The 14,243-nt window shown below is 38.8% G+C and overlaps 1 protein-coding gene across 2 annotated transcripts in view; it reads right to left on the bottom strand.

The window, feature by feature from the left end:
• The window catches only part of ugt8 (UDP glycosyltransferase 8), an 83,056-nt gene that overhangs the window by 22,136 nt on the left and 46,677 nt on the right, over positions 1–14,243 (bottom strand). For both annotated transcript variants that reach the window (XM_043696937.2, XM_043696927.2), the window contains exon 3: positions 3,667–3,809. In XM_043696937.2, coding sequence (XP_043552872.1) covers positions 3,667–3,809 — 143 coding nt within the window. The remainder of the gene's footprint in view (positions 1–3,666; positions 3,810–14,243) is intronic.

The raw sequence follows: 14,243 nt of genomic DNA, 5'->3' as shown, positions 1-14,243 counted from the left end.
GAAGAAACAAGTGATCGATAACTGTGCCTTCTAACATCAATTTTGCCACTCTCAGGCATTTCTCTTGTACAACTTTAATAAACCTTGGAACCTACACACTGACCTATATAACTTATAAGGATTAACCTGGATTGGATCTGACTAAATTAGCAAATTATATTATATAAACAGTCTACACATGATTAATTTCCCATATGAATAAATTGTGTAACATTTCATAATAAGTAGAGGGCATACTTAAAATAAAGTTAACAGCAAAATGTACAAATAGTACCAAAGCATTTTCAATGTTATATTTAATAAGATAGCATAGTATGTGCTACAATGAAACTAGAAATAGCTGAAAATGTGTTGCTGGAACAGCGCAGCAGGTCAGGCAGCACCCAAGGAACAGGAGAATCGACGTTTCGGGCATCAGCCCTTCTTCAGGAATGTGTTCTAGCAACACATTTTCAGCTCTGATCTCCAGCATCTGCAGTCCTCACTTTCTCCTGAAACTAGAAATACCAAAGTAAACCAAAGTAAAGTTGCTAAAATGCATTTAGAAACTGTAATAATAAAATTATTGAATCAGATATCATCTCCAGTCATTTTAAGTCTTAAACATACAAGAAAAGGGCATACACTCTGACTCATCAGGTTTACATAGAATTATTAAGCAACCAATTAACTTTATGGCAGCTTAAATTCCAATCTTGAAATTGAAGTAACCTGGAATATCCGTTACACAACAAATAAAATATAAATAAGGCAAGTGAATATCAATGAAACCCACAGTATGGTGATTGGTATTGACTGTACATAGAAACAAAAAGATCCCACTTTTCACTAGCACTTTATCTATACCTGAACACACAGTTTTAATGTTCAGTGTAAAGAGAACTTTCTCCTAAAAACTATGGAAAGATGGACAGTGTAGTTGTACTTTTCAGAACAATGAAGTTTCCAGCACCACAGTTAATTTTCAAGTAAATTTACAAAAGGAGAGTCAGGTTCACTGTTGATCTCACTATTCAACGTTGACCATGAAGAGACAGGTAACTGGAGTACAAATCTAGATCCATACAAAATGTTCAATCGCCAAGAACACTTATTTCCACCTCTACAAACTTTGACAAAACTTTTATGCTTTGTCATCAACAATTATTTCAACAGGCATTTTGTACTTCAATTACACAAACTTAAAACATCTGAAATTTAATAATCTGAAATTAAATGAATCTTAATAAACCTGTCTTACAACTGCCCCATATTGAATCTTCCTTTTCCACAACCTTCATCCTTAGATATTTGCTTTGGCTTTCTATTCATAACCTATTCTGTCAAAACCATTGCCCTGCATGCCTCCCTACATCTGTAATGTTGTCTAGTCTTGCTCAATGCCCCTAGTATTATTTGCCTGCATTCTTCTTTTTACTGGACCAATGTTGGCAAAGCTTTCAGTCCCTTAATAGAACATTCCAATCTCTCGCCATTCTCTTTCAACTTATGGGTCTCCAATTCCATGAGGCATCCATTTATCATATTTATAAAATCCAAACTGATTAACTATGTTGAAAGTGGCATATAAATACAAGCTGCTACCATTTTTTTTTCTTTAAACCATTAAATGTTTTATCTTCAAATAATTTTATTAACATTCTCATCGTAAAGACAGTAATTAAGAGATTTTCTTGGAGCAATTCTCATGCATCTGGAACTCTCAGAAATCTGACTTTTAGAGACTTTCTCCGTAGAGTTCCGATCCGAATTTACTAGTTGTCTAGGAAATGTTAGGAGACTAAAAACCTCCTACAATTTTTTGGATAATTGTCCAAGTAAATCCCCGAACACACCACTAACTTCTCCTGACAAGCTTCTCAAGAATGATGGCCCCAACATCCCCACATCTCTCCAAACCTCCATAAACGTCACCACTCCCCTCCACTGCCCAATGTAACAACAATCCACCTGCTTGGCCTGATGTAATGTGCTCCCCAGACCACACAACTACCTGGCCTCGCCAGGGTCAAGAACCCTAACTCCTGGCACCGCCAAACCAGAGACCAGCCAACACCTCCAGACAATACATGTCCACCCCAACACTGCACAACCCCACACCACATTCCAGGTCTGACACCTCTGGATGTCTTGACCCTTGCCCCCCCACTTGCACACTATCCTAAACAGAGGTATCGAATTACACGGCCTTCTATCCACCCAACCCAACTAGCAACATAACCTCATTCAAACGGCACTTTCTTTCCTTTAACCAGCTATCACCCTATCCTCTCACTTACCATTTTGCATTGACTGTCAAAGTGACTTTGGGAACTTATAACAATTAAACCCAGGAACCTGGGTTTGATTCCAGCCTTGGGTAACTGTCCATGTGGATTTTTGCATGTTGTCCCTGAGTCTGCATAAGTTTCTGCCAGATACTCTTGTTTTCTCCCATAGTCCAAAGACGTGCTGGTGAGGTGGATTAGCCTTGCTAAATTGCCACGTAGTGACTAGGAATGAGCATGCTGGGTGAATTAGCCATGGTAAATTTGCAGTTATGGGAATAGGTTGGGGGCTGGATCTGGATGGTATGCTCTTCAGAGGGTCAGTGCAGACTCATGGGCCAAATGGCCTGTTTCCGTGTTGTAGGGATTCTACAATTCTATGATTGAACTTCTGAAATACTGGAGGCAAATATAATTTTAAAAATGTATTTCTTAGCACGGAACAACTTTGCTAACTAAATGAATTTCTCCTTAATTTCTTCCAATAGCATTCAGGGTAGGCCACATTTAGAATTCTGGACAGAACATTGATTAACAGATAAATGAATAATCCTAAAGAGAACTACAAGCATTAAAATCTGTTCTGATGGCAATCAAAAAATCTAGGCCATGTTTCAGTCACTATCTTCGCCCTATGAAAAGCAAACATTTATAACAGGAATTACATTCAATGATACAAACCTAAAAGTTGGTAATTTTTGCAAGTCTGTTAAAAGTTGGATTCAGATATTCTTGAGAATCCTAGAAGTTATTGAACAATAGTTCACTTGTAACTTTGCAAAACGTGAAAATAGGTTTTATATAAAAATGACTGCATTTTCTGGCAGTCATTTAAAATGAGGACCATCATTTGCAGGGTCAATTCATTCCTGAAGAAGGGCTTATGCCCGAAATGTCGATTCTCCTGTTGCCTGGATGCTGCCTGACCTGCTGCGCTTTTCCAGCAACATATTTTCAGCTCTGATCTCCAGCATCTGCAGACCTCACTTTCTCCTCATTTCTACTCTAGCCAGTCAATCAAAATCCCCAAGCAACACATTTAGCAGTGCAAACAGAATTAAATTGCTTTTAAGAAAATTTTTGATCTGTTTGTGCTTAGAGGCATAACCTTTAGACCAAGATAACCCTAGTGTCAATACACAAGAGTTTGCATTGTATTCTTTTTGAATAGAAATAAACCAGTCAATTTAAATCACTCTACAATTAAGTAAATTTTTCATCATTATGTTTTAATTTATAAATGACAAAATTACCTTAATTTACTTGATACTGTTCATTATTTGCATTTTAAACTGAAAACTGCTTTTATCATTTGAAATGTTCCAATCTGTTGAAGAACAGTTGCACGGTGTTTTCTTTCACCAACACTCACCCTCCATGTCACCTATTACGTACATACCTCCACACTACTTTCTGAGGAAGCCGTGCCAGAGCTCCTGCCAGCTTGTGTGCAACATCATCGGACAGATACTTCACACCGGCTCCAAAAGATACGAGGACAAAGCCTTCCTCCTTAGCATCATCTGCCCAGGTCATGAAGTCCTGACATATATATATAAAAGGGATACAAGTTAACAATGCTTCACTCAACATTACTGTCTCAATGAAAAAGGAAATGTATATCAGACATATCTTTGCTAAACGCGTTTTTCACATTATAGCATCACATGGTTATTTGCATTTAGTATAGGGCTTAAAGTACAGCATTCTTTGTAATATTGCCATTATTCTGGATCTAAGTTCACTTGATGAGCTGGAAGGTTTGTTACCATAGTAGGTAACATCAGTAGCGAGTCCCCCATGAAGCACTAGTGTTATGACCTACTTTCTATTTGTGTGTTTAGGTTTCCTTGGGCTGGTGATGCCATTTCCTGTGGTGATATCATTTCCTGCTCTTTTTCTCAGAGGGTGGTAAATGGGGTCCAAGTCGATATGTTTGTTAATAGAGATCTGGTTAGAATGCCATGCTTCTAGGAGTTCTCGTGCTATTCTCTGTTTGGCTTGTCCTAGGATGGATGTGTTGTCCCAGTTGAAGTGATGTCTTTCCTCATCTGTATGTAAGGATACTAGTGATAGTGGGTCATGCCTTATTGTAGCTAGTCGATGTTCATGTATCCTGGTGGCTACTTTTCTGCCTGTTTGTCCAATATAGTGTTTGTTACAGTTCTTGCAAGGTATTACGTAAATGTTAGTTTTGCTTGTTGTCAACATTTAAAAACACACACACTTGCGATCTTTTATATTACTAACTAGCTTACCATCATATTTCATATTCTCCTCACTTATTGCTTTTTTTCAGTTATCCTCTGTTGTTTTTTTTTAAAAGAAAAGGTTTCCAATCCTCAGGCTTCCCATTCAACTCCACCACAATGTATGCTTTTGCTTTTATGCTGTCCCTGACTTCCCTTATCAGCCATGGTTGATTTGCCCTCCCCTTAGCATATTTTTCTCTTCCTTAGGAAGAATTTCTGCTGTGCCTCCCAGATGAGCCCCATCTTACCTCCCCCCCCCCCCCCCCCCCACCCCAGCAGAAACTCCTGCCATTGCGACACTGCCGTCTTCCCTGCTATTCACCCCTTCTAATCAACTCCATCCAGCTCCTCACTCACGTCTTTGTAGTTACTTTCATTCAATTGTAATACCATTACATCTGACTCCAGCTTTGCCCCCTCCAATTGCAGGGTAAATTCTATCATAGTATGGTCACTATCTCCTTTGGGTTCCTATACCTCAAGCTCAATCTGCCTCATTACATCACCAAATTCTGAACTGCCTGTTCCCTTGTGGGCCCCACCACAACCTGCTTCAAAAACCATCTCAAGGACATTCCAAGAATTTATTTTCTTGAGAGGTCACCAACCTGATTTTTCCACTTCATTTGCATATTAAAGACCCCTATGATTATTGTAATAATGCCTTGCTTACAAACACTTTTCTCATCTCGATTTATTTTCTTCCCCATATCCTAATTTCTGCTATGAGACCTGTACATAACTTCCATTAGGGAATGTTCTCTTTTGTGGTTCCTCAAAAGGTACCCTAATAGATTTACACCTTCTGACTCTATCGCTTCTTGCTAGTGATTTAATTTTATTTCTTACTAAGGAGACAACCTCACCCCCTCTGTCCATCTGTTTGTCCTCTCAATAGGATGCATGTCCTTTGATGTTTACTTTCCAGCCTTGATCTCCTTTCAAAGACGCCTGGGACACCCAGTTTGTACCTGATTTCAATCTGCGCTACAAGCTCAATTACCTTATTTCATATATTGTTTGCACTGAAGTGCAGCACCCTGTCTGACGTTGACTGCTCCACCACATCCCCATAGTTGTCCACTTATCTGCTAATTCCAAAGTTAGATTCCTAACCCTTTTCGTATGTTGTCCTCTTACTTATTTTGAAAACTTTAATAACCTCTGCTGAGCCTCCCCGCCTTTAACTTTTTCCATAAAATTTCCCCCTCCACTATTTAAGTCCTATCCACAGCACTAGTTATGCGATTCACCAAGTTCTGGTCCCAGCATGATTCAGGTGAAGCCCATGCCCTCAGAACAGCTCTGTCCTTTTCCAGTACTGGCACCCATGTACCATGAATTTAAACCAGTTTTTCCCACACCTACCTTTGAGCCATGCATTTACCCCTTTAATCTGTAGACTCTGTGCTAATCATCTAATGGCTCAGGTTGTAATCCAGAAATTGCCACCTTTTTGGTTCTGTTTGGTAATTTAGCACCTAGCTGCTGATATTCCCTCAGCACAGTCCTTTTTTACCTGTATCATTGGTAGCAACATGGACCACAACAAATGGATCTTTCCCCTTCCACTCAAAATTCTGTATCCCAGAAGAGATATCCTGTACCCAGGCATCAGGCAGGCAACTTTGGGACTCTAAATCCTGACCACAAAGAACAACATCTATTCCCTTTACTATATCATCCCCGATTATAATTACATTTCTCTTTTCTCCCTCCTCTTGAATGGGTCCTTATACAACTGCACTGTGGTCAGTTTGCCTATCCTCTCTACAGCCCCCACTCTTGCCCACAGAGGGAGCAAGAAGCTCAAATCTGTTAGACAAGCTCAAGGGTTTAGGATCCTTTCACACTACCTCCTGGATGTCAAGAGCTGCCTTGCTCATTGTTACATCCTCCTGTCCCTGACCATTCAACAAATTCAAGGTAATTAATCTAAGGGATGTGGCTGCTTCCTGAAACACAGCATCAAGATAACTCTCCTCCTCCCTGTTGCAGTGTTTGAAGCTCAGACTTAAGTTCATCAACTCTGAACTAGAGTTCCTCTTGCTCCAAATGTAGTCACTATGAACTACAATAGAATCCACCAGCTCCCACATCATTCAGGTACAACATATCACCTGGCCCCACAACTATTTAATTTACTTGATTCTTACTTTAATTTTTTAAAAAGTTTCCTACTGGTCTTTTAGTTTGTAACGTGTAGACATTTCCCTTATTTATCTTCAATCCTAAGTAACATATAATTGTCAAATTAGTAGCTATCACCAGTGAACTTATGGCTTTCCTATGATGTCATTCTTGAGCTGGGCTTCTGATCCTGACTTTCAATTTATCCTGTTAGAAAACCTGACAAACTATGAGCCAAAAAAAAAAGCAAGGGAAAAGAATCTCTTCCCATGTGCACTGAATTCAGACATTGCTTCCAAATTCCCGAACCATATACTCGCTTGGGCTATCTCAATTTGGATGTGACCTTTCCTTCCTGACCATGTAAAACCTTCCAGATTACCTGCCGGACCCATGGGCTAGCTTTATTTTGTGCACTAGTACCAAATCCTGTGTGTTGCAGCTTTTTTCCTTTTAAATAAAACTATTCTTTTGTTCTCTCCTCCAGAATGAAAATCTCACTTTCATGCGTAATACTCTATTTACCAATTTTTTGCCCACTGGATTTATTAACAAGTCATGCTGTTTGTAGGGAGAACTGTTTGTATCCCTCAGGCAACTTGGCTTTCCATCTACTTGTGTCGTCTGCAAATTTAATGACCGTACTGGCAACTTCCTTCCAAGGTATGGCCCCAGCACTGTTTTCATTGGTTACAAATCACCAATCCCAAAAAAGTCTCTTATCCCCACTCATTGTTTCCTGCCCAGAAGCCAATTCTCTATCCATGCCAATTTACTATTTCTGACTTAACCTTTTGCAAGGTACTTGTCAAAACAACTTCTGGTAGTCCAAATACAACATATATACAGGTTCTCCTCTATCCACTCTGGTTTAGACTTCCTTGAAAACTATAACAAATTAGTCAGATGTGATCTTGCTTTCATGAAGCCATGCTGACTCAGCTCAATTAGATTACAATTTTCCAGGCTAGTTCATCTAGTTGCCCGTTTTGTGCCTTTTTGAATAGGGGTGTCACATTTGGCAGTTTTCAATCCTTCAGTATTTCTCCAGAATCCAAAGATTTTTTGGAAAATTCGAACTAATGCATCCATGACCTCTATAGCTACTTTTTAGAATCCTTGGATGTAACCCATCAAAGCCAAGAAAAATATCTACCTTTAGCCCATCAGCAGCTTTTAGCCCGAATACTACTTCTCTAATGATGGTACTTAATTCCTTCCCCATATTCTTTAAATTTATGGAGATGACCAAAATATCTTCCACTTAAGGCTGAAGCAAAGTATCTGTTCAACTAATTTGTCATTTCCTTGCTCCTCATACAGATCTCCCACTTTCATTTTCGAAGGAGTGTCTGTTCACTTTAACACTCTTCTTTTTTATATACGCAAAAGCTCTTATTGTCAGCTTTTCTATTCATCACTAGTTTGCCCTCAGTTTATTTTCTCTATCAGCTTTTCAATGCTCCTTTGCCAGATTCTGAATGTATCCCCATCTTCAGTCTCCTTAAATGCTTTTTTCTTAAAACACTAACTTTTGGTTAGCTATGGTTGATTTATCTCTCTCAGCATCTTTCCACTCAAGAAATGCCAATGTGGGGGTGGGGGAAGAAAACAGAATGCTGGATAAATACAGCAGGTCTAGCAGCATCTGTGGAAAGAGAGAAAGAAAGAAAAACGTAGAAAACATTTAGAATCCAGTAGGATTAGTCAGACTTGAAATTTTAATTGTTTTTCTCTCCACAGATGCTGACAGATGAACCGAGTTCCTCCAGATTTCCAGCATGGTATTTAGTTTAAGAGGGAAAACATCTTTTATACTTTATAAATATAAGCCATGTGATTGACAAAGATGTTGCCTTAGTAAGTCCAGGTATGGCAATGCCTCTACCAAACAGTCATGATTTGGACATACCAGTGTTAGACTGGGGTTTACAAAGTTAAATATCACACACCAGTTATAGTCCAACAGGTTTAATTGGAAGCACTAGCTTTCGGAGCACTGCTCCTTCATCAGATGGTTGTCAACCACCTGAAGGAACAGCACTCCGAAAGCTAGTGCTTCCAATTAAACCTGTTAGACTATAACCTGGTGTTGTGAGAGTTTAACTTTGCTTGGCAACTGGATCCTATTTGGTAGACAATCAGGATTCACTTCTTATACAGCACAAGTGTTGTTTCCCCCTTGCATCGGTATTTCTTGTAAATTGTTCTGATGAATGCAAGACAAAAAGCTTTGATAAAATGAGTTTGAGGAGGCAGAGAAAATTGTGCTTTGACAGAAAAGACATCTTTTCTCAGGTCAGGAAATAACTGCACAAGGAAATAAAAGTTAACATTTTATGTAAATGAACTATAGTTTTTGTTATTTTAAATTTCTAGCTGTACCCTAACAGATTGTGGCCTAATTGTGAGCATCATTCCATGTTAATTTACTGCATTGGTCAAAACCTTGGCCTGTACTTTGTTTGTTTGGTTTTCTGAAAATCAATCTTAACATAAGCAAGTAACTGAGGTGTCAGTGGGGGAGCACTTTAGGGCCAGCAGCCATAATTCTATTAGTTTTTAAGTAGTGCTGGAAAAGGATAGACCAGGTCTAAAAGTTGAAGTTCTAAACTGGAGAAAGGCCAATTTTGATGGTATTAGGCAAGAACTTTCAGATGTTGATTGGGTGCAGATGTTCACAGGTAAAGGGATGGCTGGAAAATGGGAAACCTTCAAAAATGAGTTAGAGAGTCCAGAGACAGTATGTTCCTGTTAGGGTGGAAGCCACGGCTGGTAGGTGTAGGGGATGCTGGATGACTAGAGAAATTGAGGTTTTGGTCAAGAGAAAGAAAGAAGCATATGTCGGGTACAGACAGCAGAGATCGAGTGATTCCTAAGAAGATATAAAAGGCAGTAGGAGTATACTTAAGAGGACAAAAAGGGAACATGAGATAGCTTTGACAAATAGCATTAAGAAGAATCCAAAGGGATTTTATAAATACATTAAGGAAAAAAAAAGGTAACTAGGGATAGAATAGGACCCTTCAAAGAACAGCAAGGCAGCCCAGGTGTGGAACTGCAAGAGATGGGGGCGATGATAAACGAGTACATTGCATCAGTGTTGACTGTGGAGAAGGACATAGAAGATACAGAATATAGGGAAATAGATGGTGCAATATGGACATTTTTCAAGATGTCAAAGGTGGTGGTGCTGGATGTCTTAAAATGCATAAAAGCAGATAAATCCCCAGGATCTGACCAGGTGTACCCTAGAACTCTGAAGCTAGGTAAATGATTCTGGGCCCCTTCCCAAAGTATTTGGATCATTAATAGTCTCAGATGAGGTGCCAGAAGACTGGAGGTTGGCTAACATAATGCTACTAATTAAGATGGTAAGGAAAAGCCAGGGAACTATAGACTAGGGAGTTAGTGGTGGGCAAGTTGTTTGAGGGAATACTGAGGAACAAGATTTACATGTATTTGGATTGGCAAGGGCTGATTAGGGATAATCAACATAGTTTTGAACATGGGAAATCATGTCTCACTATCTTGATTGAATTCTTTTGAAGTAGTAACGAAGAGCATTGTTGAGGGCAGAGTGGTGGACATGATCTATATGAACTCCAGCAAGGCATTTGACAAGTTTCCTCATGGTAGACTAGTTAACAAGATCAGATCATATGGAATGCAGGGAGAACTAGCCATTTGGATACAGAACTGGCTCAAAAGGTAGAAGACAGTGGATGGTGGTGGAAGATGGTTCCTTTTCAGAGTGGAGGCCTGTGACCAGCCGTGTGTCACAATGATCAGTGCTGGGTCCGCTGCTTTTTGTCATTTATAGGAATGATTTGAATGTGAACATAGGTGGTATGGTTAGTAATTTTGCAGATGACATCAAAATTGGAGGTATTGTGGACAGCGAAGGTTCCCTCAGAGTACAACGGGATCTTGATCAGATGGACAGAGGAGTGGAGATGGAGTTTAATTTAGATAAATGTGAGGTGCTGCATTTTGGAAAGGCAAATCAGGGCAGGACTTACACACTTAATGGTAAGGTCCTGGGAAACGTTGCTGAACAAAGAGACCTTGGAGTGTGGGTTCATAACTCCTTGAAAGTGGAGTCACAGATAAATAGGATAGTGAAGACGACATTTAGTACTTCCCTTTATTGGTCAGCACATTGAGTATTGGTGTTGGGAGATCATGTTGCAGCTGTACAGGACACTGGCCGGTCTCCTCCTTACAGGAAGGATACTGTGGAATTTGAAAGGGTTCAGAAAAGATTTACAAGAATGTTGCCAGGGTTGATGGATTTGAGCTACAGGGAGAGGCTGAATAGGCTGGGGCTGTTTTCCCTGGAGCATCAGAGGTTGAGGGGTGACCTTATAGAGGTTTAGAAGACCATAAGGGGCATGGATAGGATAAATAGTCAAGGTCTTTGTGTGCTGGGGGAGTCCAAAACTATAGGGCATAGAGGGGAAAGATTTAAAGAGGACCTAAGGAGCAAACCTTTTCACGCAAAGGGTGGTGGGTGTATGGAATGAGCTGCCAGAGGAAGTGGGGGCTGGTACAATTATGACATTTAAAAGGCATCTGGATGGGTACATGAATATGGAGGGCTATGGGCCAAGTGCTGGCAAATGGGACAATTAATTTAAGATATCTGGTCACCATGGACAAGTTGGATCAAAAGGTCTGTTTCCATGCTGTACATGTCTCTGACTCTAACTACGTTCACACCATACCGATAGAGAGGGGTGAGGATAATTCTAGAATGTAAATAATAGTCTTACTTGCCAATAGTTTCCTTTTGTGGAATTTGACGCCTTTTCAATTTCATTTATTGTTGAGTTTTAACTAATTCAAAATTTCATGAATTCCAGCATTCTACTGAACTGGGTGATGTGCATCTTGAACATTGATTGAAAGTTATATCAAAAATATTCGACTCCACCATGCCAAGGAAATCCATTTATCATTTCCTAATATCCTGTGTGAATTACTTTCAGGCAAATGTATAACCTTCATTCGCAATTAAATTAGTTACCTCACAGTTGGCTTCTTCAATTATCCCAAAATATATCTCCTGTGCTAACTTTTTAATTGCATACTGTTCCTACATGTGTACCTGAATTGCGGGTACTCCATCTTTCAAATTACTGAAACTTCCCCAAAATCAACTGAGTTTCAAAAACTTGTCACAATTTTCTTCAGTGTTTTTTTTTTAAATTTCATTTAGAGGTGATCTATCTCATGCTCACTATTTTCCGGTGTCCATTGCCGGCATTATTGAACTAACTTCATTGACATTTCCAAAAGATGGCATAAAAACAAAATAATCAGATTTTGCAATATACTGCAGAAATGTCAGTTAATTGTGAGCTCAGATTCTCAAGACTCCAGTTGCTGCGGTTCCAGTGGATACAACTTACAAAGCATTAAATTTCTATCCAGAAATATTGAAGCTCCAAACAACTTAACTATGACCAAGATTCATGTCAGTTGTATGAACTAACCATACATACAAAAATCTCTCAAGAACTATGGGAAGGAGGTATTCTTTGTTTTTTCTGGGGCTGTACTGTACTTTTTCCACAGACACCATGGTTAATCTCGTTTAAATTAGCCTTTTTTTGGCTGGATACTATTTTGTTGCCATGCCTATGGTGACCGTCCTTAATTTGTTCATATCAGGAGCAGAGGGGTTAATGACATTTGTTACACAACACCAGGTTATATTCCAACAGGTTTATTTGGAAGCACTAGCTTTTGGAGCATTGCTCCTTCATCGCGTAGCTCCCTGATGAAGGAGCAGTGCTCCGAAAGCCAGTGCTTTCAAATAAACGTGTTGGAATATAACCTGGTGTTGTGTAATTTTTAACTTTGTCCATCCCGGTCCAACACATCCTGATATTTGTGACCAATGGTATCAGACAACTGTGTGGATTTTTGAAGTTTTCTGCAGTAGTTGCCTCCTTTAAAAGCCTAAAAGATGACAGTCTAAGAATCAGAAACACAATGCTTTGGCAAAGAGTGTTTACTTTGGATGCAACAGCGGCACAGGTACTAAAGAACCACAGACCAAGATCAGGAATTTGTAGAAAAAGCTGGAGCTGAAATGAATGACAGGGTAACATGGAATCACTTTTGCATGCATGTCTTTCCCTGGTAGCATACTGAGAGTTTCTTCACTGCTTTGCAAAATTGAAAGCAAAAAAATCAAATAGGAATATAAAAAGCTTACTGACTAAAATTGACAAAATCTAAATATTTTGCTTTGATCCTCCGTCAGCCAGGACAGCAATGAGGAACTGACATCATTACAAGCAACAAAATTGATTCCAAAGTAAATCAAATCAGCCTTGTTCTTTTAAATATATAAAAGTGTATGGTTGTTAAAAATAATAACATTGGCTCTTTAATTGGGTAGCTGTACCAAAGATCTGTTTTTGTGATTTGTTTTTTCAGAAATTGTCAGAAAAGCTCAGCAGGTCTGGCAGTGTCAGTGGAAAGAAATCAGAATTAACATTTCAGGTCCAGTAACCCTACCTCATAACTAGAAATTGTGACATTTCTCTCTACAGATGTTACCACACCTGCTGAGCTTGTCAACCAATTTCTATTTTTGTTTCTGATTTCCAGCATCCAGAGTTTTTCCATGTTTATTTAGTTGAAAAAGTTGGATGCAATTAATGAGCTTCTGTTCTATTAATTAAGGATGAGAATAGAAATGCAAGGGAGTTATACTAAACATTTATGAATCATAGCTGAGCAGTGTCAGTTCTGAGCACAACACTTCAGAAGGGCGTTGAGGTGTTAGACTGCTGAGGAAATTTACTGAAATGATACCATATTGTGAAACTTCAGTTATAGGAACGGACTAACAAAACTAGGATTGTTTTCCATGGAGCAGAAAAAATTAAGAGTGTTCACAAGCAAGAACAACTTTGACAATGATTGAAAACTTGTTTCCAGTAACAGAACAGTAGCAAAAAGGACAGATTTTTTTTTTTAAAAACAGAGTAACTGGCAAAAGTACCAGAAATGATGAAAGGAAAAATTGAAGCAAGTCACCATTACTTGGAATACACTACCTGAAATACTGGAAACTGATTCAATTATAATTTTCAAAATTGGATGAATATTTGAAGGGTAATATTTGTATAGGTTGATGAAAGAGCAGAAGAATATGATCAACTGGAATGACTCTTCAAGAGGCTTGAAAAGGCACTATGAACCAAATAATCACCTGTGTTGCCATATTTGATATTCTTATACTTTAACAATACCACTGGAAACATGCAATGAGAACCCAAGTATAAAATATATTGGAATTAAGATTTTATAAAATCTTTTTAAAAAAGCTCAGTCCATATTTCCTAAGATACATGATGCAGGATTCTATTATTTTTACTCAAATTTTATTCATGTAAAAATTTCAAAATAGTAATGACAGTTAAAAATGTAGAAAAAAACTCTGCAAAATAGAACACTTGCAAACTCAAAGCACAGTGAAAAAAAAACCTAAGATGGACTCACCTTCCATATACACAACTAAATCTTGAAACCTAGATAGCATTAGCACAAACAACCCACTGCAAGATGAGGAGCG

This window comes from Chiloscyllium plagiosum, unplaced genomic scaffold (genome assembly GCF_037043375.1).
Source record: "Chiloscyllium plagiosum isolate Xiang-an unplaced genomic scaffold, Cpla_swu_hap1 HiC_scaffold_1, whole genome shotgun sequence".
Classification (NCBI taxonomy): Eukaryota; Metazoa; Chordata; class Chondrichthyes; order Orectolobiformes; family Hemiscylliidae; genus Chiloscyllium; species Chiloscyllium plagiosum.
Note: the sequence above shows the minus strand (reverse complement) of the source record. Positions and strands in the feature narration are given on the sequence as shown.